This window comes from Chlamydotis macqueenii, chromosome 23 (genome assembly GCF_036417535.1).
Source record: "Chlamydotis macqueenii isolate bChlMac1 chromosome 23, bChlMac1.mat, whole genome shotgun sequence".
In the NCBI taxonomy this organism is placed as follows: domain Eukaryota; kingdom Metazoa; phylum Chordata; class Aves; order Otidiformes; family Otididae; genus Chlamydotis; species Chlamydotis macqueenii.
Window position 1 is genome coordinate 2,486,589 of NC_141578.1, and position 25,072 is coordinate 2,511,660.

General features: G+C 48.9%; 1 protein-coding gene across 1 annotated transcript in view; it reads right to left on the reverse strand.

Annotated features, from left to right (window-relative positions):
- LGR6 (leucine rich repeat containing G protein-coupled receptor 6) overlaps positions 1-25,072 on the reverse strand; it is a 138,159-nt gene that overhangs the window by 80,955 nt on the left and 32,132 nt on the right. Inside the window, exon 2 of the mRNA XM_086765586.1 lies at positions 6,246-6,317. Within this exon, the coding sequence (XP_086621712.1) occupies positions 6,246-6,317 (72 nt within the window). The remainder of the gene's footprint in view (positions 1-6,245; positions 6,318-25,072) is intronic.

Below are 25,072 nucleotides of genomic sequence, written 5' to 3' on the forward strand. Positions count from 1 at the left end.
ATGTCAGCCTTCTCCTTTGATCTCCTACCCTGGTTCATTTCTCAAGCACTAACACTGTCAAGGGAGAATCTGTGCCCAGATAAACTCTCCGCACTCCTATCTAAACAGTGTCATCACGCCAAGACCATGCCATCCCCTGGGCACACAGAGGACCAAGGGCTCCATGTTATGCTCGAGTTTGTTCTTGTGCTGGTGCAAGACAGGAATGAAGCCAATTAAGTCATGCAAGTGAAAACATGGTACATTTGAGAAAAGAGCCAGGCTTGGACTCTCCCTTCCCACACAGGAATCTGCAGCTGGTCCTACTCTGGTATCACCTGGAGATGTCTCTAACGTGGTCTTTATTGCCTTGATCCATCCCTGAGGAGGAGACTATGCAGGCCTGTTTCTAACTCTACTCTCCGTGCCCCCACCGAATGCCTGTTCCAACTCGATAGATTGATGGCATTCGTTTCTTTTGTTTATGGTCCTCAAGCCAGTTTTCAACCCACACGAATGTTCATATGCAAGCTAGTTTGGATTCATTTGCCAAGTAAGATTTAATAAGACACAACTCCTTAATGAACAACCCAATACATGACACTGAATGCCTTCACCCCATCCCCTTGTATTATAAACTGTCAAGGTTTTCAGGGGAGATGTGTTCCCTCCAAGCCTTCAGAGCAGTTTTGACTTTTGACTCCACTCTGGGTGCCCCACTTAGGGGTACCCCAGAACAGAGTCATTTGGATGGCAGTTTTCAGGAAAATTTGGGCCAACTATCCTCACTTGCAAGGATTTTTCAAATGCTGAACACTATCCTCAGCCTAACTGGAGTAGAAAAAGAGTTGAAATCTCTAAATTTTCACATTTTGAATTTGACTTCGGCTCCTTCAATATCTTTGCTTCATTTTAAAATGTGCGAGATGGAGAACCCCCTAGAAGCCCTCCTCACGTGTCCCCACCCGTACCTTGGCCAACATCTGTCTTTGCACCATGCCTGATTGCACCTTTGGAAGGCTTAATCAGAAGAGTTATTCTTTAACCCTCTCTCTGCTGTTGCCCACCCACTGAATCGACAACCAGTGCTCTCCTCTGCCAGGGATCAATATCAAGCAGGAGGGCAGAAAGTCCTGGATGAACCAGGGCTAGCTCCCTCGTTGCTAACAAGTTGCAGAAAAGCCACAGCAGCGTGCTCCATTGCAGCATCCTCATACCTTCTCAGACACAGCATCTAGGCAGCATTCTGGGGGAGCCACAGTGCCCAGACATTCAGAGGAGCTGCAGCTCCTCACCTACAGCCTGGAAATGGAGAGCTGTGTCAGGCAAGGTGGCTACCAAGGGAGCGGTGATGCTGCCTCCAAATCTCAACACAACAAAGCAAGGCCATGGCCCTACAAGCATTTAACTCTCTGCCAGAGACCTCTGGAGCTTGCTTTGTCGTGGAAACCCACCAAAGCTGCTTTCCTGGGAGTACCCTACTCCAGACATGTTACCGCACTGCTCCAGGAAAGGCTTTTCACCACAGTGCCAGCACACTTGAACATTGCTCAGAAATGTCAGCACCACAGCAGAGCTATCACTCCAGAAAGAGCCATGCCCCAAAGCCAGCAACACTGCAGTGCTGCCTCTCACAAGAAAGAGGTTGCCTTGGAGTGAGACCTTGTACTGGACAGTAGCCCCAAGGATGGATGTCTCAGGTGTCTGGGAGCTGATGTGAGTGCTGGTGGGTGCTCCAACACTGGGCAGGGGCACACTGCAGCAGTGCTGGTGCTCCACAGCCCGTGACAGCTCCGCCCGTCCTTACATCTGCATGGGAAGAGGAGTGGGAAGGAGGCTTCTTCCTTGGTGCACAGGAGGAGGAGAGGGCTGCTGTGTTCACATTCCCAGCATACACACTTGCATTTTATTTTGTTTTTTCTTTTATGCTGTTTCTTGGCCTCCAGTCCCTCGACTTGCAAGAGCTGCCCGGGAAAGGGAACAGCCTGCAAGGGGAGGCCACAGTGTAGGTCCTGAGCCTGCGGTGCCCACATCGATGCGGAGGCACGGCACTCCCCGTGACGGTGAGTCCCTCTGCCCTCGGGGCCCGAGAAGAGGCAGGTGAAAGAGCCAGTGGCTGGGAAGGGGTCTGATCTTGCCGCTGTGCCCTGAAGCAAGAGGTGAATGGCAATGAACACCTGCCTTTGGCTGCAGTTTCTCTTCTTGGCACCAAGCGCTTGTGTTTGGATTCAAAGCACGGTAACAAAGCCCTTGCCGGCAAACACATTTCAACATGTTATTATTCCCAGGCTGGCTTTCAAGATCCTCTTTCTATTCCTTCTGTACTGATTGCTCTTGTTTCTCTTGGCTCCCAGCTCTGGCTTTTCAGGCTTCATTAACTGGAATTTATTAGCAACTTTAAACAATCTTCCTGCTGCCAAAAAGAAAGAATGAAAGAAAAAGTAGAAAAAAATAAAAAAGAAAGAAACAAAGAGGAGACACACTAAACTCCAGGCTACTCCCTGCCTGTGTGAGGCCTGGGTCTAAACACCTCTATCACTGGAAGCTTTCTTTGAAGGGAAGGACTGGTGAGTGCCTGGGCTGGGACTGTGCCGGCTCCCGGCAAAGCCTGTCCTGTCTCCGTGCTGTTTTCCTGCTGGAGCTGGAGGCTGGTGCTGACAGAGGAGAGCACAGACTGATGGAGAGCTGTTGGAGAGAAGTCCTCGGTGGCATTGCCTCTTCAAAGCCAGCTGAGACTGGAGAATCTGGTCTCTTGGCAGGTTCTGATCATGAGTGCTGGTTGCATCCAGAACACCTTCCTGAGCGACTTGCAGTAAAAACTAATGACTAACAGGTCCCGGCACACCTCAGAGGCCTGTTCTCATCACTGGATGGATGGGTAGATAGAGGCACTGGCAGGGAAGATCGCTTTTACTGTGAGCGAGCAGTTTGAGCTGGAGTGGTCCTGGTGCGCTCATTTGTGCCCTAACCACGGCACTGTCTCTGATCCTTTGTGGGACACAGCCGTTTGGTCTCTGGAGGGGAGCTGAGCCAATGCAGAAAGGTCCAGCAACCCGGCTGTGCAGTGCTCCACAGCAGCTTGAAGGGTGTGCAGCGTGGCACATTTGTCCTCAGTGTCCATGGGACACACACACTCCATCTACCCCTTTTTGCAGCTTTCTTTTCCCTTCCCATTATTCCTGTTCCTCAGCTCAACCCCAGTTCCACTCACAAGCTGAGCCTTGAGTCCAGCTGATCTCTGAATTTCATGAAACTCCACCTTCATGGGGAGCACGAGACAGTGCTATAATAGAGGCATAGAAAGAAGAGAAATCATAAAAGGTGTGAAACATCAACTCTTCTCCAAGCTGCTGTGACCCTGGGCTACTGGGACTAGATCTAACAAGAGAAGATTGGCAGCAGCAGAGCAGGAGACAGGAACTATAAAGAGCTCGTGGAGGAGGAAGACGAACATGGACTTTCTCTGACTGTCGAAGAAGATGGGGGATACAGATCACATTCACAGGTGGTCAAGGGCCAAGGGTATCAAGAGTTTCTGGGATGTTTCTCTTAGACCTAAGTAAAAACTTCCCTAACATGTAAGAGTTTCCAGAGGACCTGAAAAGGAGATTTGAAAGTCTGTGTTGAATTTGGCAAATATTTTTGGCTGAGGAACCTGTGATTTCTTTTCAGAATGTTCAAGTGTCTTATTTAAGTAATCTTTGCAATAAAGTAAATACTAATTGAAATACCATTTTCTTTTGAAGTTTGGCCCAAAGTAAAAGAGTAAAGGTTAAGAAGTAACCTGAAAATGAAACTTTTTTTTTTTTGTTTCAGGTCAAGGAACTCTTTTGGGTTGACAAAAGCCCCAGAACATCAGATCATCAGTGATGATCCTCATGTAATGTTTTGGGATGAAACTTTGGTAAAGAAATAAGTAAAAGGAGTAGAGGAAAGCCAGGCAAGTTGTATTACTGGTAGATCACAGCTGTATGAATAATGTATATACACATACTGCCCCTGTCTAGATGCTGTTGTTGAAAGAATCACTTTAGATTTCTGCTAATATATAAAAATCCTTTCTTGCTTCATTTCATATAAATTTATTGATTTCCATAGATAGGATTACTGTATTATTGCTATCAAATTCAAGCATGAACCTGGGTATGCATAGATATATAATGCTGCAGTTTCCACTTCTCCTAACTGTGATGTTTTTTCCTAGTCAAAATACCTTTGCTTTCCAAATGAGGACTTCTGGCATTTTGAAAGTCTAGTAAAATGTTCTCTAACAATTTCCAATAATTTTTCAGATTTTCCTGTTTAAATTTTTCCTCTTCATCTGTTTAATTTGTGATTATTTTTGGCTGTGGGAAGCTGGCTCTTTTGGAGCCTATGAATATTTACTCATTGCTGGTTGACACTGTTCTGTTTGTACATGACGTATAATCAGGACATGATTGCTTGCTGCAAGACAAGAGTTGGTCTCTGTGTGAAAAGCTGTGCTGCTCCTGTTGAATGGTTTGGGTGTCTATGCTTCAACACAGATGTTGAAAAAATGGAAAGAGAAAGGCTACGAGATGGATGCAAGGTCTCCAAAAACACCTTCTGTGGGTAGCTCTAGCTCTAGAGCTAAGGAAGGATCAAAAGTGACTCCTGCTCAGTCTGTAGATGCCTAATGGGGAGGGGAGTTTGGGTAGCTGGGGTCCTTACAAGCCTAATGAAAAGAAGCTGTACACAGATGAAGATGAGTTGGAAGACTGTTTGAAGTTAAAAGCCTATAGTATGATTTGATAATTATCAGATTTGACCTGTAATGGGTGTAACGAACATCAATATCTGGTCTAGTCTCTTTAACAAAGACTGAATGTTCAGAGAAGCAAGTTTGTCTTTGCATACGTGTGTCTACATAAGTATGTGCAGTCATCTGCAAACTCTTTCCTAAAAGCACAGACAGGACTTTCTGCTCATGACAGTGGTGCCCGAGCACTGCACACAGTCACACAGTGCCCATGTCAGCAAGGGGTGAGGCAGGTCAGCACCACAACCTGTGCGCATCGCTGGCATTACACTGTAGTACTGGATGCTGATGATTCAGGGTCGCTCCACTGCAAAGCATGTGGGATGGTACATCTAGGAGAGGAAAATGCCTCCTTTCAAGGCAGTGAAAACATCTTTTCTGTAGGAAATTCTGACATTTTGGAAATTACAGTTTTTGAAATGTCGTGTGTGTGTCGTGTGTGGCGGTCGCTGCAAGAAATGATTCAGTAAAGGAAAAGTGTTTCATTTAGACAGATTAAACTGTAGTATTTAGAATAGAATAGAATAGAATAGAATAGAATAGAATAGAATTGTTTGGGTTGGAAGGGACCTTTAAAGGTCATCTAGTCCAACCCCCCTGCAAGGAGCAGGGACATCTCCAACTGGATCAAGTTGCTCATTAAGTATTATAGATACAAGAAGTTTACAACACATATATCAAATGCAGGGTTAATATTAGTATTTCATGCGATGTAATAATAGCATTTTGCAGAAACTGCGTTTTCCAACAGAGCAACAGCATGAGAATAACACCTGGAGGTATTTCTCATGGTCAAGTGGAATAAGACCATACAGGTGCAATTTACCCAAGCACAAATGGCCAGCCTCATTCTTCTGCCCCCCAGGCTCCCATTTTTGGGGCTCCCAAGGGATTCCAGTGGTTTCTAACGCTGGTGGTTAATTTTCACACTTTCAGAAGTGGGGCCACTCCTTCACTGACACACAGCCACATGCCGATCCCCAGGGATTGCGATTACTGCTGTGCCTGAGTGTGCCTGCTCAGACCGCGGTACACACTGATGCATGGCAGGACACCTCAGCCTCTGGGGCAAATTTTTTGGACTTCAGTCGCCCAGGCTCATTGCCATCTGAGCTGCACAGTGCCTGGGAGCTAAGGTGTCTCTGGACTGTGGGAGGCTGTGAGGGGGACGGGTATGCAGAAGGGTGAATGAAGCTGTTTGCTGGCTCTGCTCCAGGGTACAGTGTTGACTTTTGCATAATGGATTGGCTTCTCTTTTATTTTAACTTTTGGCACATGCACCATCTCAGCTTAAAGGTAATATCCTCAACCAAATCCTACAGCTAGAGTAGCAAATAAACCCTCTCCCAGCACACAGCCTCCTTCCATCTCAGCCTGCAGCCCCAGTGACAAAACTGGGGGTTGCTACCGGAGACACAGGGCCCTCTCCAGTGTCCCCACCACCGCCCTGATCATGCTCTGCCTGGCGCGGCCGCTCCATACTTACAGCTCCTCCAGGAACCGCAGGTGACGGAGCGTGCTGGGCTGCAGCCGGCTAATGTTGTTCATGCTCAGATCTCTAGTGGGGAAGAAAGAGAGAAGTCTTCGATCAGTCATGCTGTGGTTTGCACAGAATAAACCCCAGTGCCAGGCTCTGTGTCCCCTCTCTGCTAAGAGGGAAGGTATTCCAGTGAGAGAATCCCCCTGCAAACCCCATTTCGGCATCAGCATCTTGTAACAGCCAGCCTCTGCCTGCAAAGGGATGAAGAGGAGTAACCAGAGTCAGACACTTGCAAGTCAGGACATTTCCTAGCAGCACAAGGAGTATTAGTGTCTGTCCTGGTTTTGTTTAGTGAGGGGGTCTATTGTGGTAGCTTCTGTAAGAAGCTGCTAGAAATTGTTTCCCCTTTGTTCAGTGGACTCGGCCGGGCCTAGGGCGGACCCGCTGCTGGCCAAGGCCGAGCCAATTGGTAGCAGAATGTTCCCTGATAACACCTCTGCGATAACGTATTTGAGAAGGGGAAAACAGAAAAAAAAAAAAGAGAAGATGTGAAGCAGTTGAGCAAGGGCAGAGAGGGGGAGGCGCGAGCCTCGTGGGCCTTGCAGGCCTCACCCTCTGGCCTCCCGCTGGGTGGCCAACAGGGCCCGACTTGGCCCAGCCCGGCTGCAAGAAGTGGAGAGGAGATGAGATGTGAAGAGAACCCGAGAGGCGTCTGCCAGCCGGTTGTGAAGGATTTCTGTGAGAGGAATAGCTGCAGATGCCAAGGCCAGTGAAGAAGGAGGAGGAACAGTAATGCTGCTCATGGCTGAAATTCTCCTGCAGCCTGTGGTGATGGCCATGGTGAGCCGGCTGTGCCCCTGCAGCCCGTGGAGGCCCACGCTGGAGCAGTTTCACGAAGGACTTTGGCCCGTGGGTGGGACCCCACGCTGGAGGAGGGGAGGAATGTGAGGAGTTCCTCCTCCGAAGACAAAGCAGCAGCATAAAGTGATGTGTAATGAACTGACCGTAACCCCCATTCCCTCTTCCCCCCTGTGCTGCTCAACAGGGGAAGGAGGTAGAGATAACTGAATATAAAGTTAAGCCTGGGAAGAGTGAGGGGTGGAGGGAAGTTGTCTTGTTCTCTTTCTCATTATCCTGCTTTGTTTTTAATAATAAACAAATAGTTTTCCCCAAGTCGAGTCTGTTTTGCCCGTAATGGTAACTTTAAGGATCTCCCCCGTCCTTATCTCAAACCTCGAGCTTTTTTCTTATATTCTCTCTCCCTGTTCTCTCGGAGGGTGGGAGCAGTGAGAGAGAGACTGCGTAGTCTGGTCCCGAGCAGGGCTGAACTACGACAGTACCTCACATGTTTTGGAGAGTGAACAGGGACCGCCGTGGCGCTGGGGTAGGACAGTACATCGTTGGGCCCAAAAGCATCTTTTTGTGACTGCTGGTCATGCCAGACACCACGAGGAGCTTTTCCAGTGCATGGGTAGACAGCTGCTTTTGAGGAGTGAGCGAGCCATGGAAGAAGGAGTCCATCCTATGAGACAACCCTGCTCTAAACTGGAAAATCTGGAACACAACACTGCGTTCTTTATTTGGATGATTCTGTGATACAATAGAAGGGTTAAAATATTATTTTGTTCTGCTTCTATTTTTATTTTTAAATCCCTAAGGGCAGTTGCTACTTAGCACCCATTAAAACATCTTTTTTTTCCTACATCAAAGTGTCTCCTGTTTATGTTGTAATGAATCAGTCTGAGGTTTTGACATGTTGTGAAACAATGTAAAAATAACGAAAAATAACATAAAATGAAAAGGCAATGAAACAAAACACAGATCTGAAACATCCAAGATCTCCTTGAAATTCCTTAAGTTGCCTTCTGCTGGCAGTGTAGGGAATACTCCTTGCTCGCTGCAGGAGGCACTTTTTCAGACCTCACTGACCTGTATTTTGGGTGCCCAGCCCTTTCCTAGGCATGATGGGGACAGCTGCCTGCCCCACACCCCTGGGCGAGCAGGGGTTGCAGGGATGAGCAGCCCCTCAGCACCCATCACACCCAGCAGCACATGAGTATGTGGCTGGTGGTAATGGGGAGGCCAAAGGTGTTTTGACCTCTTCTTTCCTCCCCCTTGATCCATACCCTGAAGAGGGAAAAAAAAAATACACTCATTTCAGAAGAAATCTTCCAAAAAGCATCAGAGAAATACCATTATCCCATCACCTGGACAGCCTCAGAGCTCCATCTTGTATGACTTTTCTTTAAATGCTCTGCTCCACTCCCTCACTCTCTTGCACCTCTGGGGCTCCTGGTCATGGACAGGTCTGAGGGAAGTGGCTCTGCCCACAATCTCTTGGGGCAGTGAAGAAAAATCCAGCCCTGATTTCCAAGGCTATTGCAAGGAGAACATTTTAGGTCATTTTATTTAAAACTCACTGGTGTTTGGGGTGTTTGGATGCTCTGGTGTTTTGCAGTCCTGCAGTACCCGAGTGAAACACATCTGCACTCAGAGAGCTGGAAAGAGGAGACCCACAGTGCAAACCCTGGTAGTGGTCTGCCAGCTAATCAACAGTGAGGCAAATATGGTGCCAATGACTCAGCTTGAGGACTGTGTTTACTGCTAACTCCCCAGCACAATGTCCCATGGGGGGCCCACACCAGGTCCTCTAGAGCAGTGGACATCACAGCTGGCTTGGTGTGGTGGAGTTCTCGGACTGGCCATGGCACGAGGACAGCATGGAGGGGATGGTGGAAGGACAGATGGTGGGAAGGAAGAACAAGTTCCTCCACGGGCTGGAAATGAACTTCCTGAGCACAGTCCTGGGCTCAGTGATTTTGCTAGCCACAAAAGTACGAGATGTTTCTCCGCAGGCTGTCCATGCTTGTGTGAAAGCTGAGGCACAGGATTCTTGCCTGAAGTGTTGTGGGAGTAAATATTTGACTTATTACTCATGTAAAGATGTTATTGACTTGTTGCTGTGTTTTCCCAAGCTCATGCTTTTCCTCTTAGTGAGGTTTCTTGTGTTATGTACATCCCCAATGCATGCAAGAGTGGAAATGCTTCCTGTCAGAGTAATCAGGGAAGCTATCTCGTCAAGTGTTTGATGGTGGTTACTTCAGCCAGCCACATTTAGTTAATTTTAAAAGGAAGCCACAGTATTTGAACCTTGTTGGATTTTTTTTTCTCCAGCAACATCTGGCAGAAGGACTAGGAATTCATGGACTAAATGGATTAGGGACTCCTCCAACCTTTCTCAGCTCTGTCAATGACTCTGTCTTTCCAAAATAGCTCTCCATTTTCAGTGACTAGCATCCAGAGGAGTCAAACAAGTGTTGGGTCACTCATATCTAAGCATGTAAGCCATTTGCACCGGAGAAACCACTTCAAAGATGGGGATCATACCATAGCAGGCATTCTAGAAATGCATAGAGAACGTAATTCAGATCCCAAAGCCCTTCGAACTCTAAAAGAAATCAGAAAGGCAGGAGAGGAAATGGGGTGCTACAGCTTCACCCGGGCTTGGGATGTAGGACCAGCAGGAACTGTCCATTTCATGCCTTTGAGTTAATGAGACCGCACTGCATGGGTGAACTGGGACAAGCGATCTCTCTCCTATCCCAGAGCTCCCGTGTTCCTCTTTCCCTAGTGACTGGCCTGTCTGTCCTCTCTGCAAGCTATCAAACGAAAGCAGGAAACCTTTTGCTCTCAAATAATTTTGTGTGACTGTGGTCTGAAATGCTGACAATAGAGTGAACTACTCCACTGCTCCTGGAATGGAAATTCTGTTCTGGTATCGCCCCCGTTTAGCCATGAAGCAATGTCTTTTGAGGCCTCTTGCATGAGGTGTTGAAATTACCTATGCTTTCCAATGGCACTGCACCAAAGCCATCATGGCTATAATTAGTGTGATTTAACATCCCCCCCTTCCCCAACTACTTCTAAACACGTATTGTAAGCATTTCTAACTTGTACCTGCAGGAAAACTGAGACACAGTTCATGGAAACTGAGCTCATGTGATTCAGCCTCAGACCTTACAACTACTCTGGCCCTCGAGGGGTTCCTTAAATTATTTGCTTTGATGTCGCCTTCTTTCATGAACAACCTTTGATTATTCACTGATTAGCTGATCTTCCTTAACAAAAAATGATGTGACACACACCATGCTCTGGGTACTCCAGTAGGACTGTCTGCCATGCTCTTTAGCAGTGCTAGGAGATGGTTACCACAGTGTTTTCGTTCAGGGATGATATAAGCTTTAAAGATCAAAGGAATTTATCTTCGGCATAATTGCTCTGGCCGGTGGGATGCAGGCTGAGGTGCTGGTGCTCTGAAATGTGGAGTCACGGATGTCCCTGCAGCACAGTCCCAGAAGACTGTCCAGCTGTGGTGAAGGCACTTGCAGGACTCTGTAGAAGTGCATGGTCTTAGGCCAAAAGGGAAGTTTTTAATGCTACAATGTGTGGATCTGCATGAAGGGCACCCTGCGATACTTGTCCAAGATAGACCTAAGCAATATCCCCAGGACGTACCTCTAGGCACAGCAGGATCGATGTGTCTCACACAAACTCAAGGTGTCTAAAAGCTGCCCGTAAAAGTGGGGAGCAATGAACCCTGTCTGTCACCCCCAAAGCTCCTCTTCCCAAACTATAAGCAACACGTTTCCCCGGATGCACTCTAATGTGAATTAACAGGAGCAGTCCACAGATCTAGAGAAAAATAGGTTGAAGCCACACTGGAGTAACGCAATGAGATTGTGGCTGCTCAGGCAGAAGGGTCTGAAGGTGAAATCTGCAGTGGTGTGGTCTTGGCTGAGGCCAAGCACATAACCACCAGATCCAGATGTGCATCTGGCTTGAGATCTGCAAAGTGCACGTGACTGGCAGAGAGATGATGCTCTCCTGGAAGCCATCACAAGGCTGGGACATTTCCTACAGAAAGAGCAGCCCCTAGCTATGGATGGGAGAAGACATTGCCCAGCCATCTCTCTCAGTACTCCAAAGGGGCAGAAAATCTGGTCACTAGCTTCAGTCCCCTGAGGTGCTCTCCGTGAGTCCCTCTGTCACTTAGCATGCTGAGAAGCCTGTGTCCTCCTACCGTGAAAGCAGGGGGAAGTAGCTGCCTTCAAGCAGATCTTTGATCTACAAGGTTTCTGCGTGTTCATGGTGCGGTTCAAGGGGCAGACCTTCAGAGATTTAGCAGTGGAGTACTCTGTGGTCTCCTGGCTTCTCTCCTACCTCACTGAAATCCCATGCATCTGGCAACAGCCTGAAGTGATGGCAGACGTTGCCCAAGCCACTGGATAGGATTGTCAATATTTAGGAAAATGGACCTTGTTCTCCTCTTTTATAAGGAGGCGGGGTCATCCCAAAGCACATATCTGACTGCTATACTCAGATTTTGAGTCTACAGGAAGCTACTAAGAATCCCAAATGGTGACTATCTTCTCAAGCCCTAAATTGATCCACTATATGAATATCTTCACATTTTTCAAGATATTGAGGCTATCAATGTGCTCTCTTCCCAGCATGGACCCAACCTAGCTCCTCTCACTGTTGGTGCTGAACATATGGGTTCCTGTACTGTAAAAAAGACCTTCCTTACACTCAGGCAGTTGAGTAGAATTTTTTATGATTGTGGGGAGAAGCTAATCACCTGGTATTCTCTTGATTAATTAATTGTGCAATTACGGCATTAAGGCCTCCCTGTTCAGCAGTCTGGGGAAGCTGCGCAAACCAGGTCAAAATTCCCATCCTTATCCTGGAAGGGTCCAACACTAGACCTGTTCTTGCAAGGCATGAAACACTCTTGTCTCTCTGAAATCACCAGGAGATGAGCAATGTCTCTACCTATCTTCTGGCCACTCTCATTAGCATCCAGTGAAAAACTCACAATTACACCTTTAGAAAAGAAGCCCAAAGGCAATAAATGTTGGTTTTAGAAATTCTTCAGATTATTCTAGAGTGATTCATAAAGGTTCTTGTTATCTCCTTTCCTCTTTATCTTGAAATCTCCGAGGTCACCACAAAATGCCTGAATTGCTCGGGGCAAAGCTCGGGCTGATGATAGAATGGTACTTGGAGCCATAGAGCCAGCTGAAATTTTTCCTAAGAGCCTGCAGGTTGAAAACTACGCTAAAGGTAGTCTCCATAAAGAAAAGGAGAAAGGGAAGATAAAGAGATCAAAGAACTAAGAGCTCATTTGCATTACACCATATCTGGAGGCACTAGCCCTGCTTCAATCCCATATCACTGCAATAGGCAAGAGCAGAACGTGTTTCTACTCCCACCTCTCCATGTTTGAAAATAGATCAGTCATCTTAGATCATCCCCCATGTGTAGGCCCTATCCCAGATCTCCACAGTGTTTCAATAATAAAGACTCAGCCAAGGCCAGTTTGCCAGGGTGAGATTAAGCCCATCCCTGCAGCAGTGGGTCTTCAGAAGTCTGGTCTGTGCAGTGAACAGTGGTGACCTACAGCAAGAACAACTCTCTTACTGCTCTGGCTACTCCACTCCCAGCTCCTCGCACAGCTGCCCCGGCTTTGTGCCGTGTTAGGCACCCTCCACGCATGAGAGCAGAAAGGGGCTGAGCAGAGGAGGTACTGCATTTTTGCCCCTGCGAATGGTTGATGTGAGAACAAGGAGAAATAACATTTGGAAGCCAGGTCACCAGGGAACACCATGTCATCCCAGGGCCCTAGGGTCTCCGAGGGGAAGGGCAGCAGAGGAGAAGGGAAGAAGGCATGCAGTGCACAGCCAAGGGCAGGGAGAAGGGGAGATCATTTGGTAGAACAGGCCGCGTGGATGGAACACGGCTGAGAAGCAGCAAGGAACTGCCTCCAGAAGGCACTGAGTCATGGGACAGAGATGAAACTTGGATCAGAAAATGAGGGCAGTTTTTCCAAAAAGGCAACGCGTGAGTCTTCCAAAGTGTAGTCCTAGAGATTTTTCTCATGGCCTCCATGAGGAGGCAACTGTCCTAGTTGCCAGAGGGAAGTCCGCACTGCAATAAAAGGGAAAGGCACTTGCGCTCTGACACGGCAGGTAGAAGACGGCTTATCTCGCTGGATACAGCTCTTATGAGCAGGATGGTCATTGACACCTTCTGGCTGACACATGTACAGGTGCCCTGGTGCTTTCAGTGCCCGTTAATTAGCACAGAGCTGCTTCGACTGGAGTGGGGAGTCTTGTAGACCAAACAGAAGGAGGGGCTGATGGAGCCTCCTCCCAGTCCCTCTGCTTTCCCTGCCTGGCCAGAGCAGTCAGTGCATCAGGCTGCTTTGGGTTGGATGTTGGACAAGGATTGTATTTTCCATTTATGGTACCATTCTGCAAGTTCATGTTTTTGGTGATTCCCATGAAACAGAAGTCCAGGCAGTATTGTTTTGAGTAGATCAAAATAATAAAAAATGTGTTTGTTTCTTTTTTAATCTCTAGTTTTGACATTTAAAAAATCATCCCAGAAAGAACATTCTAAGCCAAAAGTCATTTCAAGAGAAAAATACCTTCTGTCCTGGAAATGTCCAAACAGGACTTCTCAGCCTCTTTACAATAGTTTTTGTGTTTTTGCCTCACATAATGGCAGTCAGGGTTGGAGCTGGGTCAATATGTGCTTTTTCCTTAGTGTGAGGACATCAAAACCAAAAGAACCTTTAAGCTAAAAAGAAATATTCAGGCATGAATGACAGCAAGGAACGTTTTGTTTTTTTTTTTTTAAAAGCAAGAAAAATGAGATTGCAAGCAAATGTTCTTTCTGCCCACTGTGTCCTTTGGAGCAGCCACAGCTCAGCACTGTCTTGACGTTTAGCAACTACATGGCCTCCACTAGATCCCTGGAAAGAGCCTACATTCCCCCGTGTTGTCAGTGTGGGTTTGTTCCCTGCCCTTCTCCAGGTCTCTGCTGGGCTCTGGCTCCCTGCTCACTGGGCTTTTCGGGAACAGACCCAGTCCCTCTCCTGGGAAGTGAAACCTCTAGCGCTGCCGGAGCAGGTATTTTCTTAACACCTAGAGCAACTGCCAGGGAAAGGTAAACCCAGGAGCATCTTCCTCTTTGCTGCCCAGCCAGAGACCCCAGAAAGAGATAATGAGCAGTAAACAGCAAACAAATGCAATTGGTGCATCCATCTCAATCCCCACTCAAGTGTCCTTGTCAATGGAGTCATGGAAATACTGTGCTTTCAAGTTGGCATCTTCTGCTTTGATTAAGGCAGGATATTTATGAAGACGAATGTTGTGTTGAGGAACTCTTACCTGGTTCTGCTCTGGGACACTAGCCACACTGACGGCTGGGTGGGACGCGTGGTGCCGTGTCCCAGGAAGAGCAAGGCAGGAGGGCGGAAAGCAGGGCAAGGCAAACTGAGGATGGCTGTAAGCCACAGGGCTGCTCTAGGGAGCCAGAAACTCCATGGCAGAGGTACCTGCCAGCAGACTGGAGCTGAGCTGCTACCCCCAGAGAAGGTAGCTTCTGCATTACAGTCTGTCCCTGCTCCAGGCTCCTGCCCTCACCTCCAAGAAGATGTCTGTGGGCAGTTTACACTGATGTGCAGACTGTTTTTCTTCACGCCAGGGCTTTGCAGCCCCCCTGTGCCACTTGCACAGGTAATGTGGGAAGAAGCAGTGGGAGCACAATGGTCAAACTGCTGCTGGAGCCCAAATGGTGGGAACAGGAGTGGATTGTTACTGAGATATTCCTGGGAGAGTAAACCTGGAAAGCATGGCTTGTTGGACTGCTCCAAAAAAAGCAGACACTGAAGGAGCAGACAGATCATAGGAGAGGGAACAGGGTTTATGGAACCCGGTCAGCATAGAGGTGAAGACAGCAGGGCTCCTCTGCTTGGCAAAGAAATCGTGGAGAGTGGTGACGGGGAAGATGATGGTGGTTTGATGCATTAGGAGGATGTACTTTTTAGCTAAAAATTACTAGTAAAGAATTTTGTGAAGTCCCTAGTAAGAAACTTTTACTATGAAGACACAGGACAAAGACACAAGACAAATTAACAGAGGAGAAATCTACCTGTGAGTATTCGGGGTGATTGCCTGCGGGCACATCTGGCTCAAGGGTGCCTAAACCACTGATTCCTAGGAGGTGGGCTGTGGGGGTCCAGCCAGGCTGAGAGCAATGCTTTCCCTTGTTCTTTTTGCTGTAGTCCTAAGCAAAAACATGAGTTCCTGCACAGGTTCCTACAGGCTTTGCTGAAGATGAAAGTGCTCCCATTTCCTTTCTCTGTGTACCCTGCGTCGGGATTCAGTGGCTTTTTGCTTTGGCCCAAAATGTTATTTACAGGAGGACTGTGTCAGCCATGGTAGATTACAGCATTTTTCACACCATGCCCTTTGGGCACAGCTTGGTACCCGTGCCTGATCCACAGCACTGTGAGCTCTGTGTCTCCTCTGAGGAGCAGGCTGGGGTGAAGGTAGTGTGGTCTGCACACAGGTGCTATAGACATGCTTCCAACTGCACATCAGGGGCACACGCAACCACTGCCATCCACATCCTTTCTTTGATTGCACAAGGTTTGCACAATGTGTGTTTGACCTCACATCCTGGAAAAGTATCAGCTGGACATCTAAGGAGAGGCAGTATTTGAATTAGGGGAAAAAAAAAAACTCTCTGAATACTGAATTCTACCTCTGCTTGAGAGTTGAAAGCCCTGCTGGACTCTTTCTAAGGTGCCCACAGTTAATCTGTGCACATGAGAGACCCTTGCACATCTGGCCCTTTTCCTCTTCATTGCACGCATCCTCCCACCACTGCCAACTTCTGACCCCCCCCAGCATTGTTCAGGAATCCTCGACAGCTCCAGACGCAGTCATCTCCACACCTGCTCCATTAAATTTCAGACCCACTGGAAGGAGATGGTGGAGGCCAAGGCTGATGGGAAGGAAATCGATAGCCTGAGACCAGAAGTAGGCAAACATGCTGGGTTCTTTCACACTGAGGGGACCTGACAGCATGCGGTTATTCCTGTTCTCTGGCTGGCAAGAAAACAGAGAAAGGGTCTGGCAGGCTGTATGGTCAGAGATGGTGTGCGACTTCTGCCTGAGCTGAGGGCAAAAGCAGTCTGCTGCTGAGATGGGGAAGAATTGGGGCAAAGCACTACTGGAGAAGCACTGGGCCAGGCTGCCTTGCAAGTCATATCTCGAGGGGGTTACACCAACTCATGTGCGGGGCAGAATCTGATCCCAAAGTCCTGAGACTAGCCAATAAAGCAGTACACGTGAACTAGAGGGTGAAGGAGATGCACTACTGAACCTCTGCGGAGTTTGTGCCTGTCACTAACTGGAAGAAGCAGGCAAAATTTGGAAATGTTTTACAAGAAAGAAATCCTGGGTTTTTTTTTTTTAAGTGAAAAATGTCAGAATGACTGATTGGAATACTTTACGCTGACATCAAAACATTTCATTCACTAAAAGCCAAGCCATGACAAAGTAATATTTAGTGACAGACACTATCTGCATGTATTAACTTGAGATTGGATTCAGAAAAATCAGAACTAGAACAAAAACAACTGGAAACAAAACCTTTCACTTCACATTCAAAAATCTCCAATACGTTTTCATTCAAAAATTTTGACAGACCACATCTCTATGGTGCCTGGAAACTTTTGCATTTGATGAAGAGCAGGTTTTTTTTGCTCTAAGAAACTATTTATCAGAGAAAAATCTGGTTTCCCTGCATATTGTAAGTAGATCCTTTTGCTGCTCGTGAACAAACTACCAGCATGGGATTCTGCAAGGTGCTAGGCACTGCTGCTGTGGAAAAGGTCTATGGCCCCATAGGAACCCTGGTCCTGGTGTTGGGCTGTGTTTAAACTCAGGAGACATCGCCTGGACAGCTGTTCCCCATCTCCCCCAATGGAAAGATGACAAGTTTCTGTATTTTACTGGCACACTGCTTTGAAGCCGTCTGTTTTATCCCCAGGGCTGTGGGTGCTCTGAAAACCTACGTGCTAGGACAGAGAGGTGGCTCAAGTGTCAGGGAATGATTAACGCACAAACAAAGAGCTGGTGGAGGGAGCAGGGCTTGGCATTCAGAGACTTTTACATGGACTTTCTTCCCTTGCGTGCCACCTCTTGGACTTGCCAAAAGTTGATGTCAGTGCTGCAGCTGCGCATCATCCTCTCAAAGAACAGGAGTCCAGCTACTAGGGTATGGAGGCTTGTACCTGATTTGGCACTTCTGGACAGATCCTTTAAAGTTCCCGGAAAAGCACAAGAGGTTTGCTGGTGAGAAACAAGAGGAAAAACTTCCATCAGAAGCCTGTGTCTTCCTACTTCTGATTCATTGGACTGTTAGCTCCAGTGATAACTGATTTCTCTTACCCAGAAGGTGAAAAAGATCTCAGGTCAGAGGAAAACGGCCACTTAACGTGCCAGGTAAAGGCTGGTCGCTCTGTGCCCAAGTCCTTGACCTTGTGGAGAGGGAGTGCTTCTCTAGTACTTGTTAGAAAGCTCTGTGAAGATGAAGCATGCAGATCTCCAAGAATTAAGGTCTCAGCAGGGATTTATCTAGGACAGGATGTGTTGGGGACAGAGGCTCTCCGGTTAGCACAGCCTGGCCAAGAGATGAGGAAAAGCCCCACCTCCACCTTGGCTGTGCGCAGCACCATGCCCTGCACCAGCATCCTCACACCGTCACGCTGCAGCCAGCCCTGAACTCCCGGTGCCCAGCATTGTGCTTACCACGGTGGCTGCCATGGTTTGTTGAACACAGCCAACCTGCTCTCCAGACTCTGCTCTCCCTGAAGACCCCTTGTACCCTGCTTTGCTTTAAGCTCTACTTGCACCTCTTTAGATTCCCACTGCTCTCATAAGTGCTTTGCTGCAGGGTGGTCAGGATTGCAGCGTGGGTCCTGGTGAGGTCTGGACCGCTACAAATCTCTCAGTAGGGCTGTAAGCATGTGAAGCATGTGCATGAACTTGGACAAGCTATGGAGAATGTGTGTGCAGCACAACTGCACTGCAAAACACCAGTCTCAACATGCAAACAGCAGTGATGAGCACGGCCCCCTGGTCTCTAAACTGCTGCTCAAAGGCTGGGAGCTGTATCAGGCTGGGAGCCGGCAGGAGGGACCCCGGGAGGCAGTGCTCTGTCTTGGGAAACAGTCCTCAGAAACACTCCAGTGCTGGCCCTTCCCACGTTTGGTTTGGAAAGACTTTGTGCTGCAGAAGCCTGTGTTTAAATGGCACTTTCTAAACACTCCCAGCCATCATGACCAACCAGCAGAGACAATTCAGTGTCATAAACATCTGAAAGAGCCAAGGCTGTGTTCTCATGCCTGAAATGGGTGGAAGGCTCAATTCCGGCGTCTCTGACACTGCCCTAGCTCTGGTGCCAGCTGTGTTGCAATGCTGGCCGACAGACTCAAGAAGGTGGGCTGCTGTGCATGTCCCCATTTGGCTCAAGGTGCAGTGGGAGGCAAAATTTGTCCTCAAGCATCACTGCTCTGCTCTTACAAGTGCTGCTTTGGGAGACACCCTGTGAACCCAAGTGTGGGCTCACAGCAACACTGGGGCAACTCATCACTGCCATGTCTGTTTGCAGGTTCAGATGGGTGTTTCACAGTGCAGATGACTGTGGGTCAGTGCAGACAAGGTCCAAGACAGCTGGATAACGCAACTGCTGAATTTCTTGTGAGAGGACCAGCTGCAGATGCCAAGGTCAGTGAAGAAGGAGGGGGAGCAGTAATGCGGCTCCTGGCCAGAATTCACCTGCAGCCCATGGCGATGACCATGGTGAGGCCGGCTTTCGCCCTGCAGCCCGTGGAGGCCCATGGAGAAGCAGAGATCCCCCTGCAGCCCGTGGAGGCCCACGGAGGAGCAGAGATCCCCCTGCAGCCCGTGGAGGCCCATGGAGGAGCAGAGATCCCCCTGCAGCCCGGGGAGGCCCACGGGGGAGCAGAGATCCCTCTGCAGCCCGGGGAGGACCCCACGCCGGGGCAGGTGGGTGCCTGAAGGAGGCTGTGGCCCGTGGAGGCCCCACTGGGACAGCTGTTCTGGAGGGGCTGCACCCCGTGGAAGAGATGACCCACGCCGGAGCAGTTTCACAAAGGACTGCAGCCCGTGGGAGGGACCCCACGCTGGAGGAGGGGAGGAATGTGAGGAGTTCTTCCTCCGAGGAGGAATGAGCAGCATAAAACAATGTGTGATGAACTGACCGTAATCCCCATTCCCTCTTCCCCCCTGTGCCACTTGGGGGGGAAGGAGGTAGAGATAACTGAACATAAAGTTAAGCCTGGGAAGAGAGAGGGGTGGGGGGAAGTTGTCTTGTTCTCTTTCTCATTATCCTGCCTTGTTTTTAATAATAAACAAATAGTTTTCCCCAAGTTGAGCCTGTTTTGCCCATAACGGTAACTTTAAGGATCTCCCCCGTCCTTATCTCAAACCTTGAGCCTTTTTCTTATATTCTCTCTCCCTGTTCTCTTGGAGGATGGGAGCAGTGAGGGAGAGACTGCGTAGTCTGGTCGCAAGTGGGGCTGAACACTCAGCTGAAGCAGTGCTTTTCTCTGGCAGTTGTTGAACGACTGAAGTCAACACTTCTCTCTGCTGCCAGCGCCCCAGCAGCCCATCGTAGGAGCCAGCAGGGAGCTGAGCACCAGGGAAGCACAGGAGTCCAGCTTCAACATCCCTCAGCTTCTCAGGGTTCTTTGCTCCAGAGCAGCGGGAACAGGCACGTGATCCCTAATGCTAACACGACCCGACAGCAGCTAATGCTGGACATTCACAGCCTCAGCTGGGGCAAAGCCTCAGGATGCAAAGGCGACTCCCTTCCCTGACTCCAGTACACTGCTGGTGCCGGTGCGCAGCACTCACTGGCTGTACTGGGCAAGGGTTGTGCTCACCGCATCCAGGCATCTGATGCCTGCAAGAAAAAACTACAGTGAGAGCCGGTCCAATGCCTCAAATACAGATTTGTAGCTGGATTAAGAGATTTTAAACCCATTTAAAATCCAAACCAGGTAGTATGAGAGCTGTGCCTTTCCTGGAGGGGCTGATCCCCACATAATACGAGTCACATGGGCCAAAAAAAAAATAAAAAAAAAATATATATATATCTTGTTTTGCTTGAGAATCGGGATAACCAGGAAAGATAGGGTGCTGATACTAAATCAACACTCTGGTATCAGCACTTGGTTTCCTAGTTACACTGACCCACAGCCATCTAAACAGTGACCTTGCCGTCACCTTCCTCCCAGCCACCGTGCTCGGGATCTCCCGTGAGTCCTATGTTGTATCTGCGCACCACAGTGGTGTCCAAGACACCCCCGGGATGTCTGAGACACTACAGGCTGTCCCACATATCCCGTCTGTGTGGGCAAGTGCTTCCAACCTGGAAGACTTTGGCCAATCTTTGGCCAAACAAAGAGCAATGGTTGTGTTCAGCCCAGAGCTGGCAGAGAGACCTCCGACTTGTCCTTCTTGTCTTTCATATACTTTGTTTGCCAGCGGGAAGGCATATCACAAGGATACAGGATGCTCCTAATCGCCTGCCCTGCCCCCAGAGGGGAGCTGCCCATTGCTGCGGTGGGGCAGCAGAAGCTCCCATAAGGTTTGCACTTTGCTTTTTAAATCTGGTTTGTGGCACTGCTTTAGTCATGACTGAGAAGCTTTCATTGAGATAGAGGGCTATCTGTGCAGGCTGGGATTTTCAAAGAAACTTAAGTCAGGCCCTGAAAATTGCAAACAGCAATACGACGTCTGCAGAGCGGCTGCCTCGAGAGGAGAAAATCCTGTCATAACCTAACACCTGTGTAGCAATGAGACAGTGTCCAGGTTTTGCTTTTCAGCTCACTTGTCTTAGACATAGTGTACTGTGTGCCAAAACAAGTAAGAGAGGAACAATCACAGCATGACAGGGCTGAATACATATAATGTGCTCAAGCAGGAACGGAAGGCAATAATTCACTCTGGATTAGGACTAGCTTGGGATAGTCTGGCACTGCAGATGATTTATATTTAGAGTTGGGCTTGGCAGGTGCTTTTATGGAACAGAAGTTTGATTTCCTATTGTATTCAACCTGTCCCAAAAATAGTTTAAACCATTCTGCTTTGTGGCATGGCCAACTATTAACTCTCTCAGCTGGGAAAAAAATGCACAAAATTTCCTTCTTCTGTTTCTTGGGAGGTGGGTAGTGCTAGGTGCTGCTGGAGACATGATACTGGCTTTGATTGGACATGGCCAGCTTCTTCAGCATCCTGTCCCCAAATATCTGAATGCATTGGTAGAAACACTGGGGCCCGATCTTACTGTTCTCCTGCCCTGGTCCTCTCCCTTGCTCCCCAGCTCCCTGTGCTGTGATGCTGATGTGTGCACTGAGAAATAAAAGACCAGCTGAGACCATGTGCTCCCAGTGCTGCGGCAGGAGAGTGGACAACATGCCCTTATGGTGGGGCTGTCCTGGCATGGCTGTCCGTGATGGGTTTTGCAGAACTGGCAGTGATGGGCTGCGATGTCCCCTCTACATCAGCCCTGTGGCATCGGCTCACGCAAGGCAATGGCCAACGCTCCCGAAGCCTGGTGTTGGCCACCCAGCGTGTGAGGCAGGGAAGGGCATGAAGGGGGTTGGCTCACCCCCAGTGCTGTCTTCGCAGTGTGGAGGCAGCTGGCTTGATCACTCGGTTCTGGAAACAGGGTCCCTCCCTTGGGCCCCATTACAAGGCTGTGATGCCAGAGCTGTGGGGATGGATGAGCTGGGTGCCCAGGCCGATGTTAAATGCTTTGCCTTCCTCATGAGACTTTGAGTAAAGGAAATCTCAAGAATTTTGCTCCTGCAATTGTTCCTGCCTTTCTTTTTTTTTTTTTTTTTTTCCTTTGTGTAGGAGGATGGATTTGGACAGAGAAGGGAAATATCACCTTACTCAAGGAAGCAGAACAGGCTCTGGGGTAGGATTCACAGATCGCCCCAGCTATTGCCCTGTCTGAGTACCAATGGCTGACCTCACATATGGGAAGAGAGTCAGGAAAAGTGAGAAAAAAAGCAGAATTTGAGATAATTCAGAAGCACAGAAAAAAACTTAAAATAGTTTTTTTTATATATATATCATTTAAGTCCTGTGTCTAGGGCTTTACAAAAACAGAAGCACTGGTCTTCCTGCTGGAGGGCAGAAGGGCGGAAAACCACAGAACTGATGTTATGTGCAGAGACGGGGTGTTACTGGACAACTCCCACTATAATCTGCAAGGCGTACTGGAGGCCACAGCATGACCCTGGACAAGGACTCTGTTGGCCTTCCCCCACCACCTAGGCACCAGAGCTTTTGGGATGCACAGACTAATGTTGGGGTTATGTACGTCCCCAGCATGTTCCCCATTCTGATGCTCCCACCCTGTCGCTGGGCTGGGAGAAGCAACGTCCATGGAGCACAGGGAGTGGGGCTGCTGCCCAGACAGTCTACCTGTTTGTCTCCACCTGAGACCGTGTTGGCCACGTCTGTGCCAGGGGTGTGCTAAAGGGACCCCCAAAACAGGTGATCTTGAAGCTTCTTGTTAGTTTTCTAGCCAGCTCACACAGTGTCCTAAGTGTGCCCAAGGACCTCACCTCAGGTAGCTGGAAAACCTGGCAGCTCAGAGCCATCAAGAGAGGACGTAACAAAGTTGTGCAGCTGCAACCAGTGGACCCGTATTGGGTTAAACCAACCATTTACTACAGACGTAGCACTGGCCTGGAACAGTCAAGGCTCTGAGCAACGTGGCAGCCTGAAGTTGTTGTGGATCCCAAGAAAACGGCCTTTCACAGCAAAAAGGATGATGAAGTGTCAGCGTAGCTAGTGCAGCATTTCCCGATCCGTGCCTGCTACACCCACATCAAGAAGGGATTACAAAAATGCCATGCGGGCAGTCACAAGTTGTGAAAGTGTTTCTTCCAGTCGAAAATGGATGCCTTCTCACCCCCACACAGCCCACAAGACCTCACCTTTTGCAACAACTTTCCACTGGCCTCACCATGCGCCCACGCGCCTGTATGATCTGGCGTGTGATGCTGCCTGTCCGTGTTCTAATGTACTATCAAAGGCATCAGGGAAACGTTTTTATTCATACTGTTGGGGTAAATGAAAAAGGGTTGGGACATTTTTATGCTCTGAATAAGGGGGAGGAGGGTCACCAACCAGACATGGTTGAGAAATCTGGCAAAAGAAGTGTCGAAGCAGGTGAGGCAAGCTGCACCCAGAGGCAGAAAACAGTCACAGCCCAAGGATTCAGATTCTGGCTCAGGTCTGTGAATGGAGCTGGTGCTCAGAAGGCAAATTTTGCCTGTCACAAGCACACCGCACTTGGACCCTCCCCATCTCCACTCTGCTGGCAAGGCAGGACAATGGAGGCAGTTCCTGAAGCGAAGAAAGTTCAAATTCCTCCAGCCAATTACCTCATGGCAGTAAATCTTCCACCTCTCTTTCCCAGTCCTTGGTGAAGCCTGTCTATTGTCTGGGGAGCCCGTCTGTCTGCCCCAGCACAAAAGGGAGAACAATCAGTGGGCTTGAGTAACATCCGATATATTAAAAGACGGAAGAATAAAGCCGGGAAAGCGCCAAGGAGAGCTGGGTGGGGAGGAGATCTCCAAGAAGCTGCTCAGATGCATGGGTTTCTGGCTTGCAGAGGCATCCAGCCTTGCCTGCCTGGGGCAGGTGTTGTTCAGGCTGGATGCTGGTCAGGATCGTGCTGTGGAGGACTGGGGACCTATCTGTGTGGAGGTTTTCAGAGAGGGGGGTGCTGCTGGGCTGGGAGGGGATTGCTGCCTACAGCGTTGTCCAAATCCTGTCCACACACCCTAAAGCTTTCTTATCCATGAGGTCAAGCCGCCTAGTCTTCTGGGAGCAGAGTGGCAAACAGCCCCTGAGTGCTGGTAGATCAGGCTGGTGAGCACCTCCTGGTTCCTTCTGCTGCCCCTCTGCACTGCAGCCACTGCTTTTCATCAGAAAGAAAAGATCCTGTGCTACTGAGCTCCAGGCTGCTGGAGAGCAACGTCTCTACATTATTGTCATCAGTCCTGTTGGTCCTGAGAAGGGCATGAAGCCCATGTTCCCTAATTGATCAAGGGTCAATGGATGTCAAAGGAGGTGCCCTCTCCAGCCTTGCCCCTCATCTGACTTGCTGGAGCCGGAAATGAGCAACATCACCCTTCCTTTAGGAAGGCACTGCTCTTCCTGGGAAAGACCAAGGCCCTGGGGGATCGAATATGAATCCAGTCCATCAACAGGACACTGCCTGCAGTATCCTGCACAACATCTCTGCAAGAATGGAGAACCAACTGTGGTAACGTCTCCTTTCTGAGGCTTTTCCAGTAGTCTGGAAGAACCAGGAGCTGCACCTGTGAACTGCTGGAGCTGAACTGCTTCACAGTCCTAGTCCCTCCATCTGTGGTCCTCTTTCTCAAGTCAAGTTATGGCCAGATTCCCAATCTCAGTCTTGCTAGACAAAATTACTGAAAGTAGGAGAAAGAAAACGTAATGAAAAAGATGGATTTCCTTAAAGTAAAATGCAAGCTCTGCTGAGACAAGAAAGAAAGCCCAGAGTTGTGCAAATCATGAGAAGACTGAGGAGAACCTCATAGTACAGGAGGTGGAGGCTGCATGCAGGACTATAAGGCAGTTGCAAAGCAATCCACCAATGTCAGAATGGCACAGGACGCTTCCCTGATTTGTTTCAACTTTGCCGCAGTGTCCTCTGCTCCGTGCTTCTGGCACCTCTCCTCCTTTGCAGCCCCACTGCAGTATCGTGATCCTTTTTCTTCTGTTTCCTCTGGAAGACGAGGAACTCACCACATGATGTTGGCAGGCACTGTTTGTGCAACCAGAGCTAGAGGGGCTCTCACCTGTAGCCCAGGAGGGCAGCAGAGAAAGGGGCAGCAGAGA